Below are 25,369 nucleotides of genomic sequence, written 5' to 3'. Positions count from 1 at the left end.
TTATTCCTTTCTTGACGATGACCGCATCTTGATTTCAGCTTCGATCATCTTGGGGTCGAAGTTTGGTAGACCCCTGATGACTACCTTGAAGGGCTTCTCACTTGGGATGTCGTGCGTGAAGAATGTCGCCTTGGAATCCTTCAGATATTTAACGGCCACCTCGTACTCCGCTTTCGTACGGAGCATCACCTTGGTGCCGATCCTGCCGAGCTTAAACTCAGCTGCAACGTCCAGCGACGAGAGATCGCTAATCAGCGTGTTGAATGGTACTTGCTTCACCACCAGTGGAGGAAGCTTGACTTTCGCCGCACTCGAGCCGGCAGAATTCTCTGTTTCGACGGCGTCGCCGAAATCACCGATGTCGCTAACGTTCGTCGCGGTAGCATCGTCGCGTCCGCTCGTACCATCGGACTGTCCTTGATTCTTCTTCCTCTTTTTCGTCCGCTTCACCGGGACTGGGTTGGTATTCACAACATCTATGGGAAGAGTAGCGTACCTATTTGATGTAGGTACCGAGCTACCCGCACCACTGTTCTTCTTCTCCGCTTGGTCACGAAGTCTGCTCCGGGAGCGCTGTCTTCCCATCACGCGATGCGACCGACACTACTGACGACGCGACGTGCAGTATATCTGCGAACGATTGTAACAAACTATAAGTTTATCGAACATCTCGACAGAGCGAGCAAAGACCGAACTGTATTGCTTGACGTTCAAGCAGAGAATGATGAAATGAGATGCACTTGAATCGTTCTAAAATTCCTGTATTTATAGAACGATAATAACCTTCCGCAAATACTCGTAATGGAGAAAGTATTAGGCCGGAAAAATATCAAGTTTTTCTTTTGTCACCCCCCCCCCCTTTAAAAATTTTGGAATATCATCAAGGGGGAAATAAAATAAAACTTTTAGCGTATATTTATTTTTCGCAAATTCATTTGGGTATGGATACTCGCTTTGCTAGATTTTATTATGTTCTTGTTGTTGTTGTATCACCTTGTTCTTTTAAAGAATTTTCACATAAATTGGTCTTTGTAATCGGATCAGCCGGTTTCAGTTGTTGAAAACGGATTTCATCGAACATCATTCCTAATCTTGTTTGGCAACTCACTAGGTAAGCCGCCTTCAATCTGATCGATCCCTCTTGTTCGTTGCGCACATCTTCGTCTTGTTCTAGTCGGATCACTACCAAGAACAATTTTCATTGGGTCGTTATCCGTCATTATTACAATATGCCCAGCCCACCGTAATCGCCAGATTATTGCATTCGATCTAAATTTCTTAACTTACAAACCTTCTGCAATGATCCTTAATGATTCACTTTTTTTCTACAGTAATTCAACAATTTCCGAGGTAAATCCAATGTATTCAAAATTGGTTTAAATTTTTTAGAAGTGAGACCAAATCAAAAACGATTCAGGAAATTCCTAACTGAGGTGACACTTTTCAAAGCAGATTCAAAACTGAGTCTGAACTTTTTTGAAGTGAGTTCAAACTTTCGAATAAGTCATCAATATTTTTCTAACTGAGCCTAAACTTTTCTGTTATGTTATTCAATCCTTTTTTACGTTGTCAAAGCTTTCCTGAAGTGATTCAACATATATCGAATCCAAGCTTTAAATAATTAGTTTTGCTTTTTCTGAAGTTAGGCAACATAAGCTGATTAATCCTTTTCCTAAATGAATCCAAGGTTTCCTGCATTGATTCAACTTTTTCCTAACTGAAACCAAACTTGTCAGAGCGGGTTTGACATTTTCTTAACTCCACTCCAGATTTTTGTTAACTTCTTTGGCATTTGGAAAGAACACACTCTTGCTTAGTGAAAGTGTAGAAAGTTTTCTGAAGTGAACCGACAATTTTTTGAGCTTAAATTTTCCAAATGGTGTCCAACCTTTTCTGAAGTGGTTCAAAACCTTCCTAAGGGAGTCCAAACTTTTCTGTTGAGTGATTGAATTATATTGAATGTTAGTCTGAGCTTTCCTGAAGTGATTTACCTAACTTTTAACGTAGAATCCACTCGCTTAGATCCCTTCCTCGTTCTTGTGAGATTCACATCCTTTGAAAATTAGGCTGAGATTTTAAAGAATGGACTTTCGTGTGTTCATACCTGATGGTACATTGTTTTAAGTAAGCACAATTGTGGAGAAAACTGGGTTTACATTCAAAAAAAGTACGTATTTCTATAGAAATTTAGATTTGATCAGCCAAGTTGGATTTTGGCTCCTTCCTTTGAAAAACAGGCTTGGATGTTATAGAATAGACCTTTGTGAGTTCATACGTGATGGTGAATTTTTTTGAAGCCAGGTTGGATTTCGGTGCAATCTTTTGAAATTTGTGCATGGATTTTATAAAATGGAACTTGCTGAATACCGGAAGGACGCACCTGGTTAATATTCACAAAAGAAGGTATTTTCATTGAAAATTAATTTTTCTGTTTTGCCGAATTGAATTTTGGCTTCTATCTTTGAAAAATAAGCTTGTATTTTAATAGATGTTGCTGAATCCATACGTGAGGGTTGAATTTCTTCAAGTTTTGAGAATACCGAGTTTAAATTCACGAAAGTACGTACTTTCACAAAAACTTTGATTTTCTGTTCTGCCAAGTTGAATTTCGGCTCCGATCCTTGAAAAAAGACTTGAATTTTATAGAACAAACTTTGCTGAATCAATACGTGATGGTAATTTTTTTGAAGCATGCACAATGTTTTAGAAAACTGGGTTTGAATTCTCAAAAGTACGTATTTTTATAGAAATTTGGTTTCTTGTTTAGCCAAGTTGAATTTGAATTTCGGAGTGGATTTTACCGAATTGCAGAATCCATATGTATTTTCAGAGAAATTTGGTTTTTCGGTTCTGCCAAATTGCATTTTGGCTCATCTCTTTGAAAAATAGGCTTGTATTTTTTAGAATGGACCTTGCTGATTCCATACGCGATGGTTGAACCGGGTTTGTAATTCGTAAAGGTTTTTTTTTGTTTTCCTTTTATGCTAAGTTGGATTTTGATACTGTCCTTTGAAAGTTATGCTTAGATTTTATAGAATTGACCTTGTTGAATTCATATGTGATGATTATTTTTTTAAGCACATACAAAGCCAGTTTTAAATTGACAAAACTACGTATTTTTGTTAAAATTTGGTTTTTATGTTCAGCCAAGATGGATTTTGGCTCCTTCCTGAATACATACGCCTAGTTAAATTTTTTGAAGCACGAACAATTGTTGAGAAAACTGAGTTATATTTGGGTAGGGAGGAAAAGAGTAGGAATAGAATTCATCTGCCTGTTTGTCCATATTCAGAACCAACGATCACACAGAATGCTCATGTAATCAAACTGGAAGCAGGGGTACAAATTATTTTGATCAACTTTGAATCGCCACAGCCGGATATTTTCGATGGAAGAAGCAACAATCTAGCATCTAATTCGACGAAGACGGCAGGAAACATTTGTGAAGCCGAGTTATTTACGAAAGAGAGTGTCGATGAAGAGAATCGATCAATGTAGATAGGACCTATTGAAAAGTGACGCGAGATTTGTTTTCCGTACTGAGCTCCAATGCTACCGACGCCAGGGAGGCAGCTCCCACACCTGGACCCTACCAATCCTTAGAACATGCTGGAGGTGCCGACTGAGATTGGACCCAGGCCTGCTGGGGTGAGAGGTAATCACGCTAACCACCGGCGCCGATATCTTTCAAGGTGATATCACGGCGAATGAGAAAGACCCAAATTAGAGTTTAGTTATCTCAGAAATAAGAAATAAAGTGCAGGAACTCAGCGATGAGTAAATTTGCCTCATGTTTTCCCAGGTTTTTCCAGGATTTTCCAGGGAAAAATTCCCGAATTTGAGAAAAGTAAAGATTGGATTCACTCAGGCTATTGGTACTACTCCGAGACTGAATAAAATTTTCGTAAATTTCCTCATTTTCTGGCAGATTTTTTAGCTTTTCCACAGGAAACCATGAGACAAATTTTCTCAACGCTGAGTTCCTGCACTTTTGGCGATTATGAGTGAACTAAACTCAAATTTGGGTCGTTCTCATTCGCCGTGTACGTAAAAAGAAAATAGCCAGTGTCGCTACTTGATAGCAAACTACTTATAATGGGAGGAGTCTTTTTAGCTTTTATACCACTTGGTTGCACATCATTCTGCTTTAACCTGAAAAGATATAAAGCAGCGCTGCTGTCTAGTATCAGCTCATTTTCGCTTCGGACGGCGTGGTGAGCAATAGTAGCAGTAGGTCGTGGCAAAGGAGGTGCCAATCGTCATCGCAAATTCTTCGAGATAACCACCATACGTCGTCTGGCTCGCCGTCGCAGTGTCTGACGTATCTCCGGTCTGATCTACGAGGTGTGCTGAAGGTGTTCGTGGAAAATGAGGTCCGTGATGCTGTCACCTACACTAAACACGCCAAGCGTAAGTGGCCATGGATGTCCTCTTCAATAAAACGGCCCTTTTCAGGGCCATCAAGCTTACATCAGTAAAGAGTTGGAATAGAATTTATCTATGCTTGTTTGTCCATATTCAGAACCACAAGCCCCCAACGACCACACAAACTTGGAAGCAGGGGTGCAAGTGGTTTTGATTGATTCAGGGTGGCCAGCAAACCGGGAAATCCGGGAATACCGGGAAATATCCGGGAATTTGGAAAGTAACCGGGAAAACCGGGAAAAACCCGTGAATTCTGCAAGAGAACCGGGAAAATAAATTAACCATATCATAGGAACAAATTGTTACATCAGAATTTCAGAATAAACCATTAAAAGAGTGATCCTTTAGCAAATGAATGTCTTGCTCTATTTGTTGCATAATTTTCTTCAGTATACCGTCTTATTGTTTTTAGAATTTAATCACTCAGCAATATTGCAAATTGATTTTTGTCGTTTCAATTTCAGATGTAAAGTGCATGGTCCTCTAAAGAAAATATTGAAGATGCTGGAGTTTGGAAACAAATATTTGTAAAAACCGAAACAGAATTATTCTTTTCCGGGGTTTTAATTTTTCGTTGTTCAAAATTCTCATGATGAATTCCAGAATTAACTTGGAATTCTGCTCTGAATTATCTTGAAATTGTTCTGAAATAAACCAGAAAACACTCCGCGTAATAATTACCGTTGAATTCTTTTAGGAATTTTCTTCCAACTCCTTCTAAAAATTTATTGGAATCCTTCATATAATTCCCGTTCCCGCCTATCCAGAAACTTTGATTCCTTTAAAAATCTTTTCAAACATTTCTTTTAACTCTATTCAAAACAAAAGAAATCTTTCGAAAATTAATTTATAAACCCCTTGGAGTATTTTAAAGAATTTCTTTCTAATTATCAGCAAATTTTTTGGAATCAATTTTGTTTGGGTTATGTGATGAATCATTCGCACTAGGGTTGAAATTATTGCCAGAACATTTTAAGAACTCTGTTTCTTGTTGAATTCCGATCATAATTCTCTTGGAATTCTTCTTAAAATTCATCTGTCATGTTCCTCACGATGCCCATACAAACCTCATCAGAACCACGTAGGAATTTTCTGCAATGTTTTATTTTTATTTTCACAATTCTTTTTTAAATCTACTAAAATTACCTAACAGTTTAATTTAGAACTTGCATTCTTCTCCAAAGAAATCCTTCCAAATTCATCTAACAATTTCTATGGATTTCATGTAAGAATAATTCTGGAAATCTGCTCTTCTCCTTCGAAAACTGTGTGGGAATCCTTCTCAATATTTGTTTTTAATCAACACTTTGAATTCTTTTAAATTTTACTAAAAATTCCAGGGTTTGTCCGCCAGATTCTACAGATTGCTATGTAATTTGTTATTACCCTTTTACCCTGGACAGACTATGGCTTATATCATGTAATATAAGCTGTCTTGCAATGAGCATTCATACATCTAGTTTTCACTGGAAATCCTATGTATGAGTGCTCATTGCAAGACAGCCTATATTACATGATATAAGCCATAGTCTGTCCAGGGTATTAAAATACTTCCAAGTCTCAGAGCGTGACAATTATGACTCCACGACTCATAAGTATGATGTTTTTTTATAAATCTGTGATTTTGAAAAAAAATCAAAATTTCACATTTTAATTATTGTTTCTCCAAATCTTGCATCACGAAGCATGTTATCAATCACAAATTTTGAAGAAAAGTTCTAGTTTCAGACTCTACACAAATTTCAAAGCTGCAGAATCTTGGGAATCTTCTTAAATCACATTTTTTTATCCTATCAGTAAATTTTGTTTTTTTTTTGTTGCATATTAACAACCGGGAATTTTTAAGATTTGAACCGGGAAAACCGAGAAAAAACCGGGATTTTCAAAATGAAAATTCACTGGCCACCCTGTTGATTCTCGTATTCAACTTTCTTTTTGAAAAAGATTACTACAAATTTGGATCGCCTACAATTCAAAACCGGAAAGAGTTGAGATAATAGATATTTCAGGCATAACATTTGATAACGGCACAAAAGCATTTGTAAACATACCTTCTTAGGCCCTTTACACGCGAACCAAAGTACGCTCACGCAAACCTACAACATCATCGCTTTTGTGTCGTTATCAAATGTTATGCCTGATTTGATCAATTAAAAGAACTTAATGCTCTTCATATTTATTCCGTCCACTAGCGGTCATACGTCAAGCTTCCGTTTGTGCCCCTAGGCACAGACCCTTCTACTTTTTTTCAATGATTTATGACGTAAATGCAGAAATTCACAAACCAAAGTGAAGTCCTTGAAGTAAAGAACCGATTAGTATGATAAACCCATTTTTGAAAAAATAGCGTTTACGTCACTTTGTCATCGCACGGCAGCAAAGGAAGGTGAGATCAGAGATTTTATGCCTCATTACGGCAATTCCGACTGGGATTGAACCCAGGCCATTTGGTATGAGATGCAATCACGCTACCACTGGCTCCGCTGTTTTTTGTGTGTACTTGTTTTATATCACTTTTAGCTTTCATTAGGATTTGTTTTTCCCGCTATTGTCTACTGATGTTGTTAATTTGTTGTCTTATTACAATTGCTATCATTTTGCTTGTTTGTTTCTCACATAATCTAGTTTGTATCATGCCTTTAAGTTATTGATTCTATACAGTTTTCCCATTTGCATGGCAGAAACTCTAGCTTGGAAGTGCTTATCTCCAGCACCCTTCCGGATGAAAAACCTCCAATCTTCACCCATTAACTTGACTCAATCGGCAACCACCATAAATGAGAAAATAAACTACCAACCCGACTTCAGATAGGGGCATCCCCGTTCTTTCTTTGTACCTAGATGTATCACAACAAAAGACGCAAGCAATCGACCGACAGAAGAAGAGAAAAAAAAAACATCCTTCCTTGCACAAGTGAGAAAAAGGGTTAAATGAAGCGTCACCAATGACGCCTCTAGTTTTTCCCTCCGACTTTGGCACTTACCAGCAGTCGGCAAGGCACCAGCATCTCCGATCTCTCCGCGATGTGGCAAACCGGAATGAAACAGCAGAATGAATATGTTTGCATATTAACAGCCTTGATTTTTATGCAAATTTTCCAAATATTTAAATTTCATTACCACCCAACCACCAGGAGGACCAGCGACGGCGACTTGCACTGACTGGAGGATCAACCCTTTTCACGGATTTTAAAAATTCATACAACCAACCTTTTCGTCTGAGTTGGGATTCTTTGTTTTGTTTGATTTTTTCGTTAGCGAGTTGATTTTCCCGATTCACCCGAATTCGCTTGGTTGGGTGTTTGGAAAGATGAGATGATTGATGATCGTGTATTAAAAAGTCATCATCCCTTGCCGGTCGGTCGGTCGATTTTCGGGATGCTCCGGGAAGAAGGGGTTGACTGCGAAAAAAGCGAGATTGTTAATGACTGGCTGCTTTTTTACCGAGAGGGGTGGGGGTTCACGTTCAAGAGACCGAAAAGTGGTTACGTTTTGTTTTGCGTAATGTTGTTGCTCTCCGGAGCCGTTGCAGCAGCCAGGAGTTTATGCAAATATTGTTCCAGTGATTAATCCTGTTTGCATACAAAATGTTCGACTATTGGACACGGAAGAGAAGTGCTCGTGGGAACGGAACTTTCGGCGGAAGGGGTTTTCGCCGATGAGCACGGGGATGACGATGGTGCTTGTGCGATGAGTGAGAGGTGCTTCGCAGTGATTGATCGATGATGATGGTATGGAAATTAGAATCAAGGACCTGTTCGGTGAAGGAGCCTGGGAAATGGAAGCTAAGTGATGGTGTTCAACTTGTTTGCAGTTTATTTATATATACCGAAAGCCACGTGGTATTGTTATGAATTCACACAGTTTTGTTTTGGAAACTTGGATATTTTCTGACAGTTCTTAGCTGTGAAATCGATTATGGGACGTTTGGGCGAACACTGACAGAAGGTTTACAAATTGATAAAGTTGATGAAAATTAACTGATGTTCCAAGTTTCAGTATATTTTGAAATTAAGATAAAAATTCATTCTACTTCGGAAGGGAAGTAAAGCCATTGCACAGTGGAGCGACTCCATACAAAGTCTGGCCAAGCAAATAATTCTCCAAATTATGAAAAAAAAAATCATGATTCTTGGGTAATTTTGGGGCGCTGAATCCAAATATGTCATAAGTTTTGCATTATAACTGGTATTTTTTACGTTATAAACGATTTTGTATGTTTTTTTTTTGTTAAATTTTTTATACGTTGTGACTGTGAATGATGGTCATGAAACAAGTCATACAATGAAGATTTTTGTTTTTAAACAATGCTTAGAAAACATAATGTTTTTATTATTTGCTTAAAATATCCCTAACAATAAAGTTATTATAAAAAACAGCACAAATAAAAAATCACAATTGGTCAAATTTGTATTTTCCTTCTACTTAAACTTCTTCCTCATCATCAGCATCATCATATTCTTCTTCTTATTCTTCTTCTTCTTCTGCTTCTTCATCATCATCATCATCGGCATCATCATCATCTTCTGGTACCATTTCACTTGAGTCAGTTTTGTCTTCATCAGAAATTTAACTTCCTCTGGTAGACTGGAACTCTCATAATAAGAGTTAACCATTGGATCGGTGGTGATAAGAAGGCGATTAATAATATCCCGATTTGTGTTTTCACGCTTATCCTTCCGAGTGAAATGCTCTCTAGTGTTTTTAATGACTTTGTTACATTTTTCTTGAGCCTCCTCCGTCATTCTTCCAATCGGCAAAATAACCGCCTGAACAATGCTATGCCCATGAATCAAAATTCTGTGCATCGACGACGGCATGTAAAACCACGCGTACAACTCTACGTAGCGCTTTGCGGTACCAACACTATCTAAGTTTTGCATTTTTTCTATATCATTGAATTCCGAAATCGTTGCCTTACAAGCATAACACCTTTGTGCAGAACTTGTATTGGTTAAAGTATTGACATATTTTCCGTCGATCATTGTGAGGAAAAGAGAAAACGAAACGACGATTTTGCTGCTCTTCACCATCCCGTCATAAGGTTTTGTCCACGCACTGGGAATCCTCTTCGATGAGCTCCAACGCCTGGCAACGGCTGAGCGAACTATCGGGAAATGGTCACTGGTTCAGGGTTAAGTTCAGAAAGTTCAAACTCTTTAGGTCTTGAAAAAGACTGATTGATTGGCTTGTGGTTGGCTTCGGTCAGGAGAAAAGAAATGAACTCGCGGCTCTAGAAATTAATTGTATATATAGTTACATCGACGCCGACCACTAATACAACCGCAATCACCGACCCTTAGCAACATCGAGTTCAACATAGCCATCCACCAACCATAGGAATCTGTTGGAGTCAGCAATAGTTCCAGCCATCGACCCGGAGAGTCCAGCGCAGTTGCCGATCATCCGAGTCAGCAACTATAGTCTACAAAAGGAAGTATCGAAGCGGTTCACGCTCTCTTTTACCTTTCGGACGTTAGTGAAGTAAGAAGTGTATCTTTTTCCTGAATATAAGTAGTTAATGCAGTGCTAAGTGTTTTTTAAAATCCCGAACGCGGCCCTGATCCCGTAATTGGCGCAGCCTAGGTAGGCTTCAGTTAAAACCAGTAGTGCGAAGAACAGTGCAAAACTATCGGTTCGTAAACCGAAAGTGAAGTTAATCCGTGGAAACAGATCTAAGGAATTGTCGAAGCATTTGGGGGCACTTAAAGAAGTGCACCAAAGTTGAGGTTACGCCGCGCACAGCTGTACATCTGAGGACCACGCCACGACAGCAACAAAGGTGAGTGAATTTTATGTTTCTTACTCTGTATAGTGCGAAGTGTAGAAATTAATTCCACTGACCTACAGCAACTACAATTGAACGACCTGTATCGACGCAATCCAAGTGAAACGCGAACGATACTCGGTTCTAATTGCATTTGCTGGAGAAACAGAAACCGTTCCAAGAGAAGTTTCTTTTCTCACCGAAATTTGTGACGATCCAAGAGAGACCACAGTTTCACCAGAATTTACGAGTTCTAAGAGAACGTAAATTGTGGCCCCTACCCCTTTTATCCCCCACCGAAACTTGTGACGATCCAAGAGAGACCACAGTTTCATCGAGATTTGTGCTTTCCAATACAACGCAAATTTTGACGTTTAAAATATCTCGTGGTGGAAAAGGTGGACGAGCAAAGACGCCACGTCGCTCCGAACTATCAAGTACCCACATATATCATATTACATCCGTGTGTCACCAAAAGCCTCAGTGCATGGTACACCATAACTGTCGCAATATTGTAGCTACGAAATTGAATGACGAAACATAACGCGCGTAAAACTTCTGCCCTGAAAAAAGCGAGAAAACTTTTTCAGCGCAACGACATTATCGATACAGAATCGAGTGATTATTCTGTAGAGTCCCAAGAAAATAGTCACATTCCTTTACGTGAAGACATTCCATCAATAGCTAGCCTTTTTATAGAGAAGGACGAAAATATGGAGCAAATTACAGCCCAACTTCAACAAATTTCCCAGCAACTACAAAACCTAACAACCAAACAAGCTCAATACGAGCAACAATTAAACGCAATTCAATGTGAAGTTCCACCTTTCAATGAACATGACGAAGAAGAAGAAGAAGAAGGAATTGTAAATTTAGGACCAGCCAACGCCCAAAATGTGATGGAATCTTTATCTAGGATCCCAGACCCGATAAAAAGTATTCCAACTTTTGACGGTAATTCAAAACAATTAAATGCTTGGATTACCTCGGCAGAAAACACTCTTCAAATTTTCAAACCGTTAGTCCCTAGCAATGTGTTTTCAATTTACGAACAAGCAGTTATTCACAAACTGCAAGCAAAAGCCAAAGACGCCATTTGTATGGCTCAATATCCGCCTACATTTGCGGAGGCGAAAAAAATTTTAGTTACGTCTTTAGGAGATAGGCAAGAATTATCATCCTACAAATCCAAACTTTGGAAAAACAAACAGGGCGATTCAATGTCCGTCCACAAATATTATCAAAAGACCCAATATTTGGTGGAGAATATTAAAATACTAGCAAAACAAGATAAAGACTTTGCAAAATCCTGGCCAGCGATTTCTAAATTTATCGATCAAGACGCTTTAGCCGCATTTGTATCAGGGCTAAACGAGTTTTACTTTGGTCACGCACTGGCAGCGAGACCTAAAAGTCTAGAGGACGCATATGCATTCTTATGCGAATACACCTCTAGCGAGAGAATTGCTCGAGGAGAAAGAAAAGTTGAGAGCAACATCTCTCGACCTAACAAATATGACAGCAATAAAAATCCTAAATACAATTCTATTCCTAATAACCGAGAAACAAGAATTGGAACCAATGGAGGTCGATGGTTCCATAAGAAGTAAACTAACACTCAATAGAAGACAAATACATAATCATGAAACTGGTCATACCCAAACAGAACAAGAAGAAGAAAATGACGACGATGAAAATGAAGATGAAGAACTCGATCTAAATTTTCAGATTGCAAGTTCAGAAGTAATGCCAGTATGAACTATCTACCATTCCTAAAACTTACACTCCCGGTAACGAAAGAGAAAGTTAAACTGCTCATAGATACGGGAGCTAACAAAAATATTATCAAACACGGGTTCATTAAAAACCCAGAGCCAGTAAACAACATTTCTATTAAAAACATATTTGGATCAAATAACACACAGAAGAAGGGGAAAATAGACTTCTTCAATGGAACATTCAAACCTTTAACATTTTACGAATTAAATTTTCATACGTTTTTTGACGGAATTCTCGGATCCGAAACTATGGCAAAACTGAAAGCTAAAATAAATTACGAAACCGAGATCATATCTTTACAAGGCACTTCATTCAAATTCTTTAAATACTACCCAGCGAAAACACAGTTCCATCACATTGTCACTATGGATACATGTAACGATGGAGACTGGTTCGTTCCAAAATTTCAGAAACTATGCAAAGGAACCTTCATACAACCAGGCCTGTATAGGTCGGAAAACCATAAATCCACAGTTAAAATTTTGTCGGACAAACGTAAAATTGAGTCACTCCCTACAATTTCACTCACGGTAAACAATTTCGAAACACTCACCCCCATACCGATCCAAAATAAAAAGCCAATATCAACAGAAGATATAAAAAGAATAATCAGAACAGACCATTTATCGTCGTGCGAAACTGCAGACTTATTAAAAGTTTTACATAGGGTATACGTCCCTAACCTCGGTCTAATATGCAGCCATAGATTACGTTTTTAATCATAACTCATCAATTAATTTACCTGCAAACGATATTCTACTGCTAAATGGTATGCTTAGATATGCTTATCATGTCGTTTGCTATCAGGAACCGCAAAAAGTTGAAAAACTTACTTTTTTTAAGACAAAAACTCACCAGGGAAATGTATGTAATATCGGTCTATTGTCCCCAAATTGGGTCTATTTATGGATGCAACTTCGTCCTATCCTGTTTGATTCTCAAAAAAAACGCTCTTGGTAACGTTTTCTTATGTATTTTTTTTATCACTATCACTGTTAACTTAATACTCTTCATTCCTCAAAACATTTCTTAGAGAAAATTTTACGAAAACTACATTAAATCACTCAAGTTAAAAATTAAAAATTAAAAATTTCGCTTATCGTCTTTCGACCGCAGAATATCTAAATCAAAACATTGTGATGTTCATTATACAGATTTGGCAGAAAAAATCTCCCTTCCTGTTCGTTCCTTATCATCCAAATGCAAACCACATTGTTGACGTTACTCTTATTGCTATATGCTGTCAAATGAATTTCATGGGCCAAAGTTAGGAACATAGAAAAGAAATGTGTCCCTAAAGTTGGGTCCATGATTTACTTGTGAAAACGTTGTTAAACAATTAAAATAAACATAAAATATTCAAACAGTAACTGTGAGTTTTACGTCTAGTGTGTATTATCAGGTAATTCCATTCAATAAATGCCATAATCAGGCCATTTGATGATCGTCAGTGCAACCTTCCCATCTTAACCTTAGAAGTCATGGCGGCTAAAAACTCCGAACAGAGTGATATTCTCAACCAGTTTTATTACTTACGAGAGCTGAAAATGTATTGAAATGTTGTGATATAAATTGATTTGTGTGTGGTACACATTTATCAATCATCAGTGATCAATATTTTCCTTATTTTTTGTGTAATATTCCTTAATTAATTATTTATTTGCGTGATAGGCCGAATTAAAGGACTAGACCCACATTACATACCGTAACCCTAATAATCAATTAGTTTTGCTGAAAGAGGGTGAAAAACTCTCAGCAACAACTGCTGCAAACCACAAAATAATAACTTCAGATGATAGTCCTATCTACACAAAGAGTTACCGTTATCCACACCATTTTAAGAAGGATGTTCATGAACAGATTCAAGAAATGCTGGATAATGGCATCATTCAGCCATCAGTTAGCCCATATTCTGCACCAATATGGGTTGTTCCAAAGAAGCAAGACGCTTCAGGCAGAAAAAAAGTTAGAGTCGTTATAGACTATAGAAAGCTTAACGAGAAAACTGTCGATGACAGGTTTCCCATGTCACAGATTGAGGAGATTCTTGACAATCTCGGTAAATCTGTTTACTTTACAACACTAGATTTAAAGTCCGGGTTCCACCAAATCCCCATGGACCCAAGTCACAAAGAAAAAACTGCTTTTTCCACGGACAAAGGACATTTTGAATTTAATAGAATGCCCTTTGGCCTAAAAAACGCTCCAGCAACATTTCAACGAGCGATGAACAATATATTGGGAGAGTATATAGGCACAATTTGTTACGTTTACCTGGACGACATTGTAATTGTCGGGTATAACCTCAAGAACCATCTTGAAAATCTAAATTGTGTATTGGAAAGACTTTCTCAATTCAATTTAAAAATACAATTGGATAAATGTGAATTCCTTAAAAAGCAAACTGAATTCCTGGGACACATTATTTCAAGTGAAGGGGTAAAACCAAACCCCGAAAAAATCGACAAGATCATTAGCTGGCCTACACCAAAGACTCAAAAGGAAATTAAACAGTTTCTGGGCCTGGCAGGCTATTATCGTCGGTTCAAACAAGATTTTTCTAAAATTACTCGCCCAATGACTAAATACCTTAAAAAGGACGTAATCATAAACCCCAATGACCCGTCGTATATTCAATCGTTTACAACATTGAAACAAATTATTTCCACAGACCAAGTACTTGCATACCCACAGTTCGACAAACCATTTATATTAACGACCGATGCATCCGATTATGCCGTCGCCGCCGTACTATCTCAAATTCAAGATAAAGTAGAAAAACCAATAGCGTTCGGATCAAGAACTTTAAATGATGCGGAAACAAGATACGCCACCATCGAAAAAGAAGCTCTCGCAATAGTTTGGGCCATCAACAAATTCAAACCGTATCTTTACGGGTCAAAATTTACACTACTAACAGATCACAAACCTTTAACTTTCTTAAAAAATTCGTCCAAAAACGACAGAATTTTACAATGGGCACTCGATCTGAAAAATTATTCATTTGATATAATATACAAAGAAGGCAAAACAAATGTAGTAGCGGATGCGTTGAGCAGGCGGCCTGATGAAATAAATGTTAACGAGTCCAGTGAATCCAATAATGACGCATCTTCTTCCTTTTCAGGTATGGATGATGACAGAGATAGAATATCACAAGTAAATAACCCCCCTTCATCTGATCAAAACTCAGATTTAGAAACAGTCCACTCCGCAGACGATTCGTCTGATTTCTATATACATTTTGTAGATAGACCAATTAACTATTATCGAAACCAGATAATCTTCAAAATTGCAAATATTACTACAATCATTAACGAAACTATTTTTCCACATTTTCAAAGAACGATAATAGTCCAACCTAAATATGAGAAATCTGACGTAACGAACTTTTTGAAAACTTTACACAACGGTAGACAATCTGCCATCCTCGCCCCTGAAAATTTAATTCAACTAATTCAAGAAAGTTTTAGAGAACACTTTGGGAATAAAGATCACTTTGTGTTAACATCCAAAATAGTTGAGGATGTTACCACCGAAGATAGGCAAAATTTATTAATTTCTACTGAACATGACAGAGCACACAGAGGTACAGCTGAAGTCGAGGCACAAATAAGAAGGTCATATTTTTTTCCAAATATGACAAAATTGATAAAGATTTACATAAACGCATGCCCACGATGCAATAGTCACAAGTACGAGAGAAGGCCTTACAATATAAAACTTTCCCCACGGCCTATAACAGATAAACCCCTTGAAAGAGTCCATATGGACATATTTATAATAGCAAATCATAGTTTTCTTTCTCTAATAGATTCATTCTCAAAACATTTGCAAATGAATTACATTAAAACGAAAAACCTATCTCATGTACAAAAAGCCCTTAGCAAATACTTTAGTTCGTTTGGAGTTCCAAAGAAAATAGTAACGGATCACGAAACCACTTTCCGGTCAATTCAGTTACGAAACTTTTTAAGTCAATTAGGATGCTGTATAGAATACACAGCATCATCTGAATCAAACGGGCAAATTGAGAGAACCCACTCAACCATTATAGAAATCTTTAATTCAAATAAATATAAATTTCAAAATTTGGGAACGAAGTCAATAGTTAAATTATCCGTCGCTTTATATAACGAAAGTGTACACTCAAGTACCAAGTTGAAACCTAATGAAATCATGTTCAATTTAAATAATATCAATAACCCAGAAGAATTAATAGGTAATGCACAAAAACTATTTTTAGAAGCAAAAACAAATATGTTAAAAGCTCAAGAGAGACAGATTAGAAGAAATGATTTAAGGGAAGATGCACCAACAATTGAAGAAAATGAAGAAGTTTTTGTTATACCAAACATACGAATGAAAACTGAACCAAGGGCAGTCTCTACTACCGCTAGAAATATACAAGACAAAACATTTATAAACTCGAACAATGTTAAACGTCATAAGAAAAAAATCAAACGATTGAAAAAATGAATACAATTTAAAAATTTAAAAATAAGATTTCTACTAACAATCTAATACATTCTATAATTATCTTTGTCATTAACAGATGAAAATATCACTCATAGGAACACTAATATCCATATTAGGAATATACAGTCAAGATCTCGGAATCAAACATTTGAGCAACGATCCCATCCTTATAATGAAAACTGGAAAATGCAAGATATAAACAGGAACAATAAGAATAATACATCCTATAAACCTAACGGATATAGAAGTAACCATGCAATTAGTTACCACACTAGTTTACGAGAAGATTACTAACCCACTTACCCAAATAGTGAGACAAAAACTAAACGAATTGTACAGTAATTTTCATAAAATAAAACCCACATCAACTACTAGAAGTAAACGGTGGGACACACTCGGTACGGCCTGGAAGTGGATTGCAGGAAACCCCGACGCACAGGATCTACGCATCATAAACAGCTCTATGAACGACCTCATTACTGAAAACAACAAACAATACCAAATCAATTCACAAATGAACTCAAGGCTACAAAGTCTAACAAACACCGTTAATAAGATAGTAGAAAACTCATACACTAACAAAATAGTTCTGAACGAAATTGAGACACTTATTACAATTCTAAATATCGACACAATTAACAAAATTTTACTGGACGTTCAGGACACTATAATCTTATCAAAAACGTTTACCGTCAACACGAGAATATTGTCTATGAAGGAAATCAACACAATGAGGACGCTACTAGAGGAACAGGGAATAAAAGTGGACCTACCCGACGAGGCATTTTATTTCGTAACGCCGAAGATAGCAGTCAGTAAAAACTCGCTTCTCTACATATTACACGTACCACAACTGGAACCGGAAGAAGCCGATATCATCCAAATTTTCCCGTTAAATATCAACAACAATATCATCAAGGAGCACCCGAAGTTCTTAATCAAGCACAAGAAATCGCTTCTCACAACAAGCAAACCAACCGAATACGTGCAACGACATTCATTCATTCAAGAATTCTCAGACAACTGCATTCAACCACTCATACTGGGTAGAGTTGCTCAATGCATCACCAAGACAGATCATCGTATAGAAGGAAAACTAATAGCCGACAACACCATTTTAATAACAAACGCAGGAAACAGCACAATCTCATCAACTTGTGGAGCAGACAATAGAAACCTGACCGGAAATTTTATAGTCACATTTTCAAATTGCACGGTTAAATTTGGGAACACAACATATAATTCAAAGGAAGTAACATCAAAATATCAGTTCATTCAAGCAGCACTACACAACATTCCAATTAACAGCTGGTTACAGAACGATTTAAATATTACCCTGATAGACAACCGTACACTGATCAACAGGGAACTACTTCATCATGTGTCTCTAAAGCAGTTCAACAACGAGACGCGAATTTGGAGTCTTTTTGGAGGATTGTCAGTAACGACAATCATATTGATAATGCTCATCCTTATCTATCTTAGACGGTCAATCGACAGAGTAGCCAGGAGAATATCTAATTTAAGGAGACGAAAACAGAAATCAAGAAAAGAGGAGCCTGAGGAAGTTCAAAGAGTTGAGGATAAAACCCTGAAGACGCCAAGTGCCGAGGACGACACTTTTTCACCCCCCCGAGGAGTTGCATCGACGCCGACCACTAATACAACCGCAATCACCGACCCTTAGCAACATCGAGTTCAACATAGCCATCCACCAACCATAGGAATCTGTTGGAGTCAGCAATAGTTCCAGCCATCGACCCGGAGAGTCCAGCGCAGTTGCCGATCATCCGAGTCAGCAACTATAGTCTACAAAAGGAAGTATCGAAGCGGTTCACGCTCTCTTTTACCTTTCGGACGTTAGTGAAGTAAGAAGTGTATCTTTTTCCTGAATATAAGTAGTTAATGCAGTGCTAAGTGTTTTTTAAAATCCCGAACGCGGCCCTGATCCCGTAATTATATATTGAACGGATGTGATTCGTATAATGGTTCGATTTTTACTGATGTAGGTGAAGTTTGGTGCCGGTACTTTTATACCTACCGACTCGATCGAGAGTGATCGAGCCGGGAGGATATTCCTATGTGATGTAGCTGCTTGTGTATTCCTGCTGTGTGGAGTGTAGAGCGAAATACAATTCTGTGCGGCGTGTGGGTACAATACATTTAGATTTCTGCTTGTTCTGTGTCGCTTGTGCAGTGGTATCTCGGACCATCGCGTTGTCCGTGACATACCGGCCACCATGAAAAATGTGTTTCATTAAATTTAACAATAAATTCACTTCTTAACTAATACTTCACAATCAATCACCTGGGTTGGCAGCGGGCGCTGCATTGTCGTCAGGGCCACCAGGCCTCCCTTAGCTCAGTCGGTAAAGGCGCAGCTACAAAGCAAGACCATGCTGGAGGTGGCTGGGTTCAATTCCCGGTCTAGGAATTTTCCAGGTTGGAAAATTTCTCGACTTCCCTGGGCATATAAATATGATTGGACTTGCCATACAATTATACCAATGCAAAAATGGTACAGGCATCGAAAGCTCTCAATTAATAACTGTGGAAGTGCATCTGGAACACTAAGTTGAGAGCACGCAATAAGCTAATATGCGATATGCAATAAGCTTGAAATGCGAAGAAGAAGAAGGAGGTGGAACTTGCGTCATCGTCGATGGGAAGTAGGCAGATCTTCACGATCGGTCGGTCGAAGACTGCGCCGGATGCCAGTCTGACGGTCAGCACACGGACGAGACCATCCGCGCCGGGATGGACGTTTTCGATTCGACCCATGCTCCACCTGAGCGGTGGTAGGTTGTCGTCCTTCAGGAGTACCAGCTTGCCGACCAGAACATTCGGCTGCCGGTAGTAGTGCTTCGTACGCTGCTGCAGTTGATGAAGGTAGTCCGTCGACCAGAGTTTCCAAAAGGTTTGGGTTCTGCGCTGCACCTCCTGCCAAAGCGAAAGCCGGTTGTTGGGAACTTGGGCAAGGTCGGGCTCCGGGATTGATTGGAGAGCTGATCCGACCAGAAAGTGTCCCGGTGTGAGGGCTTCCGTGTCACTTGGGTCTTCAGATAGGGCGGTCAGTGGCCGAGAGTTGAGACAGCTCTCTATCTGGCAAAGGATGGTACACATTACATCGCTTGACAGGGATTCCAAGCCGACGACTCACCGAAAGTGATGCTTGAAAGCCTTGACTGCGGCCTCCCAAAGGCCGCCGAATGTCGAACTGGATGGATGCTATCTTCAGTCGTAGTTGTTGCTCGTTGAGTTGCTTGCAGAGGTCTCGGAGTTCCCTGTCTGCGCCCTTGAAGTTGGTGGCATTGTCACAGAACAGAGCGATTGGCTTGCCTCGGCGTGCAACGAACCGTTTCAGCTACGGCCTTCGTAGCCATACATACGAATACAGCGACGTATGCTCGGATCGGTGGAGCTGGTTTCGTTCGACGTACTGGTACCTTCAGCCAAACGGGACCACAGAAGTCAACGCTCGTGTTAAGGAACGCACGGGTCGGAGTGATGCGAACTTTCGGAAGTTGGCCCATCAGCTGGTGTTCTGCTTGTGGTCGTGTGCGGTAACAACGCAAGCAGGATTTGACGTGTCTCCGTGCTGCCAGGTTACGGAGGTTTAATGGCCAATATTGTTCACGGATGTGTGCGATCATCGCACGTGGACCAGCGTGGAGAAGCTGCTTGTGCACCGAATCAACGAGCAGTGAGGTGAACGGATGCGCTGCAGGCAAAAGCATTGGATGCTTGCGCGTGAACGAGTATGAAGAGTGGTTCAGCCGGCCACCGACCAGAAGTACATCATCGTGGATGAAGGGATTCAAGATACGTAATGGGGATTTCTTGAGATCCGCTTCGCATCTGGCCTGAAGCATAGCGATTTCTTGGCTGAAGCACTCATTTTGCACAACTTTCACAAGGCCTTCTTGTGCTTGAAGGAGTTCTGCTAAAGTAAGGTACGGAATAGCTTGTAGGTGGAATCCAGCGAGCTTGGCCCGACAGTACCGCACAAATCTGCGGCAATATGCAGCGATGCGGGTGAGTCTTGTTAGTGACAAGTAGCGGGTGAACAGTGTGCGATCGGGAGCTTCGGTGGATCGAGTGACGGCTGCAAGCGTACGAAGCTTAACCTCGAGAACTTCGGGAGGAAATTCACAGGCGTCTTGGACTGGAAACATACTTGGCCACTCCACTGGATCGGACGTTAACCACGGTGGACCCTTCCACCATAGTGCATTGTTTACGAGCTCGCAGGGATCGAAACCCCTCGAGATGAGATCGGCCGGGTGCTCCAGACCGGCGACGTGATTCCAAGTGCCTCCTTCAGTGAGTCGCTGCACGTCCGCGACACGGTTTGCCACGAAAGTGTTGTAGTTGGACGGTGGGTTGTACAACCAGTGGAGAGTGATTGAAGAGTCAGACCAAAAATAAACATTAGCATTTATGTTGAGGCTTAACATAACAGTTTGGTACAGTTGGCTGAGGAGGACAGCAGAGCAGAGCTCTAGACGAGGAATTGATAAGGTTTGGATTGGAGTTACTCGGGATTTGGCGGTTAGGAGACGGGTTGTGACGACACCACTTCTTCCGACACTTCTCAAGTAGATGCATGCTCCGTAAGCATTTCGGGATGCATCGCAAAACCCATGAAGTTGCACGTTGTCTCCGGCGCCTGGAGCTTTGACCAAACGAGAGATGGAAAATGTTCCTAGAGCAGCCAGACCAAGTCTGTAGTCTTCCCACACGGTACAGAGTGAATTGGGAAGCTCCTCGTCCCAGCTTAGTTTTAACTTCCAAAGTTGTTGGACAAACACTTTGGCTGTGATGACCACCGGACCCATGAAGTCCAATGGATCAAAGAGTTTGGACATCTCGGAGACGACGATTCGTTTCGAAATCGGATTATCAGAGAATCGCTCAGGAACTTTGAACCGGAAGGTATCCAATTCAGGGTGCCACAGCAGACCGAGTGTGCTGACGGAGCCTTGGATGTCATCAACTGCGACAATTGGCCTATCATCCTTCGGACGAATTCGACGACCACTTTCGAAGTTCGAACCCTGCGGACGCGAGGATGCGCTGCACTCCAGAACGCAGCTGAGTTGCTTCTTCCACAGTGTCAGCACCGCTGAGGAAATCGTCCACGTAGAAATCCTTGCCGATTCGTGCTGCAGCATCGGTTTCGCTCGCCGAGTGATCGTAGGACAATTGCTGTAGACACCGATTAGCTAGATACGGCGCACATGCGGTGCCGTATGTTACCGTGGTCAGCTCGTAGGGATGGACGTGTGAATCAGTCCTGCTTTGCCAGTACACGAGCTGAAGACGCCTATCGTCAGGATGTACCCACATCTGGCGATATATCTTGGTAACATCTGCAACTTAAGCCACTTCGTACATGCAGAACCTGATGGCAATAGCATATAATGCATCCTGAACAGTCGGTCCCACCATAAGGCAATCATTGAGAGAGATTCCCGTAGAAGACTTGCTGGACCCATCGAAAACCACTCTGCACTTCGTGGTAGTGCTGCTCGGCTTGAGCACAGCGTGGTGGGGAAGATAGAACGAGCGGGTATGGGTTTTGTCTTGTAACGGATCTACGGGAACCATATGGCCAAGTTCTATGTACTCTGCCATGAAGTCGACATACTGGGTCTTCAAATCGGGGTTCTTGCTGAGTCGACGTTGCATCCATTGAAATCTGCGGAGAGCACCGATCTCGGAGTCACCAAGTTGACTCAAGACGTGCTCTTTCTTCGGCAGGCGTACAACGTATCGGCCTGATTTGTCGCGGGTGGTGGTTTCGGAAAAGTACATCTCGCAAGCTAATTCCTCCTTAGACAGCCCACGGCTTTGAGGGCAACTCTCGACTTCCCAGAATCGAGTCAGTTGTTGGTCTAAATCATCGGTGGTACACAACAAAGCGACTCGCTCAGATCCTTGGGTAGCCGTATCGATGGCAACAGGTCCACTTACTACCCATCCGAGCACGGTACGTTGGAGAATACACAGATAAAAATTCTGAATTTTAATTGTGATGTAAACATTCATTCACGTAAACTTAAATTTAATTTCACACAACCGAGCAACTTGTAAACAATATTGTTTACAAAGATAGGGTTTGTATACAATATTTGCTACATTGCATGAATTGTGCTAGAACTTTACATGATATATAATGTAAACTTATATGAAATATGACGCTCCATTTGTGTGCATCATATTGAACAGAAATTTACACTACTTTTCGAACTGTGTAGGCTGGTGTTCAGAAGGACTTGCATTTACTGGGATCTGTCCATCCTGCAGAAGGCTGAAGAACAGCTGAGCACCGATAACCATATCGATCCGTTGCGGCGAAGCAAAATCTGGGTCTGCCAAGACTAACTCAGGAGGGAGGTTCCATTGCGAAATGTCAACTGCCCGAGAAGGCAGATCGTTGGTGATCTTGGAGAGGATGCTGAACGTCAGTGTGTTAGAGTAGGTGGAATTAACAGAACTGAAATCTGCTACGGTGCAGTAGGTACTGTTGACAGTAGAGCCACCCATTCCAGCGATAATTGCAGCTTGCTTTTGTCGGTTCAATCCCAAAAGTTGAACGATTCTTTCGGTGATGAAGTTTGACTCAAAGCAGGAATCTTAACAGGGTTCGAACAAATGTAGATCTCCCTGACGGGCCGTGGACCTTTACCACGGCGGTGGATAACAGAACAGTCGAGTAGGTGGAGGTTATTAATTGAGAGCTTTCGATGCCTGTACCATTTTTGCATTGGTATAATTGTGTGGCAAATCCAATCATACTTCTATGCCCAGGGAAGTCGAGAAATTTTCCAATCCGAAAAATTCCTAGACCGGACCGGGAATTGAACCCAGCCACCTCTAGCATGGTCTTGCTTATAGCTGCGCCTTTACCGACTGAGCTAAGGGATGCCCCTCTTTCGAGTACCATGTGACGTTATTTCTGAACGCGATCGACTACTTTGATGAAACTTGCACCAGTTTTTCTCTTTAGAAGTGTAAACAAAACACTATCAAAGATTTTTGTTTCCCAACACTAGAGGCGTGCTAGTGGAGCGCGAGGGGCGTACCAATTTACTTTTAGTCAGCCTTTATGTGGTTTGTCTTATGGAATGTATAAGGCTGATGTTTTGGCAACAATGTATGAGTGAAATACTTGAATAAAATAATTAATTTTCGTTTCGTGTACGGATGTTTCGGATCTTCCGTCCGCAGAGTCCAAATTCCGGTCACAACTTCGATTTCATTCTGACAAGACGTCTATTAGCGGATTCAAAAAAAAAACACTGAATTCTAGGATCAGTTTCATGAATTTATCAGTTTTACGAATGTTCCGGATCTTCTGGTGGACCATACCGTGGTATCCAGGGTTCCTATTCCAGTCATACCTCAGTATTCATTCTGATAATACGTTTATGAGTGGTTTCGAAAAAAAAACACGGAGCACTAGGGTCAGTTTCGTTATTTGACCACTTTTCTGGATGTTCCGGTTCTTTCAAAGGACCATTACATGGTCTTCAGGGTCATTTTCCGGTCACAATTCCGAAATCATTCTAATAAGACGTATATGATTGGTTTAAAAAAAACGAGAAATTCTGGGATCAGTTTCATGAATTGACCACTTTTACGGATGTTCTGCTCTTCCGGAAATTCCTAAGTTTTCCCAAAACCTGGTCATCTATCTTGTTAATAACTTTGCAGTAGACACCAGGAACTTACCTCTTCAAGTTACCCTACAATAAGAGTTTGCCCCCAATTAGCTCAAATCCCCTATGGTTTAAGTATGCCAAAATGACGGGAAAAGTCCCATTTTTTCGAATGGAGAAGGTTTCGCGAATGCCGATTTTTTCCTAGACGAAATAGCGTTTTGTTATAAATGTACTTATACTTTCTAAAACACCCTATACCGAATCAGGTACGATCAATTTTTGAACGTATTTCCGCATCTTCTCACACACGAGCCCAACGGTTTCTTTGCCCTTCCGACGAAATTTGCATACATGCACTTCACGGTATCGTTCTCCCAACATCCTGATGTTCATGGGACCAGATTTTCCTTTAATATCCTCTTCTATTTATTAGCTATCAGTGCCAAGAATAATATGGAGCAACGAACGGTAGAAAAAAATCGCAGGAAGTTATCTCCACCACCACCGCCTTCACCCTAGGCTAACGTACCCAGCAAGCGCGAGAAGCATCCCGAGCCAGCCACGGAAACATTGTTGTTTGTTATCAAATAATTTCGTAATTTATTGGCCTATTTTGCATAATTTTTCAATTGTCATCGCCTCCGCTCTTCTGCTGCGAAGGGAGCGAAAATTCTTCCACTCCAACGGTGCGGGAAAAATCCGAGACGATTGTTTGGCGCGAAAAATATTAGCACGTGGTACTTCCGCTCTACTTTGGCATGAAGCCAATCGTTCCCGCCATTGTAATGGGCTCAATTTAACAGAAGCTAAATTGATTCGGTGGAATTTTATTAAAAATAGAACCGAAAGGTTCACCCTGCATCCAGCAATGGTGGCGGGTGGAGGGTGTAAGTGACAACAGCGCAGAGTCCGTTATTGCGAGTTGAAATCGACTTCGCCGGGCATCTTTTATGATCGTGATGACATTTATTAACGCCTCTCCGTTGTCCTCTAGCGTCCATATGGGAGTTAGGAACAAATTTACGGACAAAAGTCTACGGAATGAATGGACTTTCGAAACATAAAAGTGGTTTGTCCTTTACCGAATTTGTGGCGCGGAGCCATACCGGATAAATAATTCACAGCTCATTAAAGTTAAATAAAGTCTCCTCCGCTCGAGAAAGCCGGAAATGGCACCCCACACATCACAACACGCACTCGTCGTACTTCGCCGTATGTGTCCGATTGGAGGTTTTATAGGTTAGGATGTGAG

General features: G+C 40.3%; 1 protein-coding gene across 1 annotated transcript; it reads right to left on the bottom strand.

Annotated features, from left to right (window-relative positions):
• Positions 1-21,675, bottom strand: LOC135701472 (uncharacterized; the record flags this gene model as incomplete). The annotated part of the gene is made up of 4 exons (XM_065222279.1): positions 1-329; positions 19,099-19,552; positions 19,611-19,745; positions 19,807-21,675. Coding segments are annotated over 4 exons (2,787 nt in total), but the record flags the coding sequence as incomplete, so codon positions are not given.
• Between the last annotated feature and the right edge of the window lie 3,694 nt (positions 21,676-25,369).

This window comes from Ochlerotatus camptorhynchus, unplaced genomic scaffold, assembly GCF_037179485.1.
Source record: "Ochlerotatus camptorhynchus isolate MF236.1 unplaced genomic scaffold, CSIRO-AGI_Acam_v1.1 ptg000163l, whole genome shotgun sequence".
Lineage (NCBI taxonomy): Eukaryota > Metazoa > Arthropoda > Insecta > Diptera > Culicidae > Ochlerotatus > Ochlerotatus camptorhynchus.
This window is presented reverse-complemented; position numbering and strand designations above follow the sequence as displayed.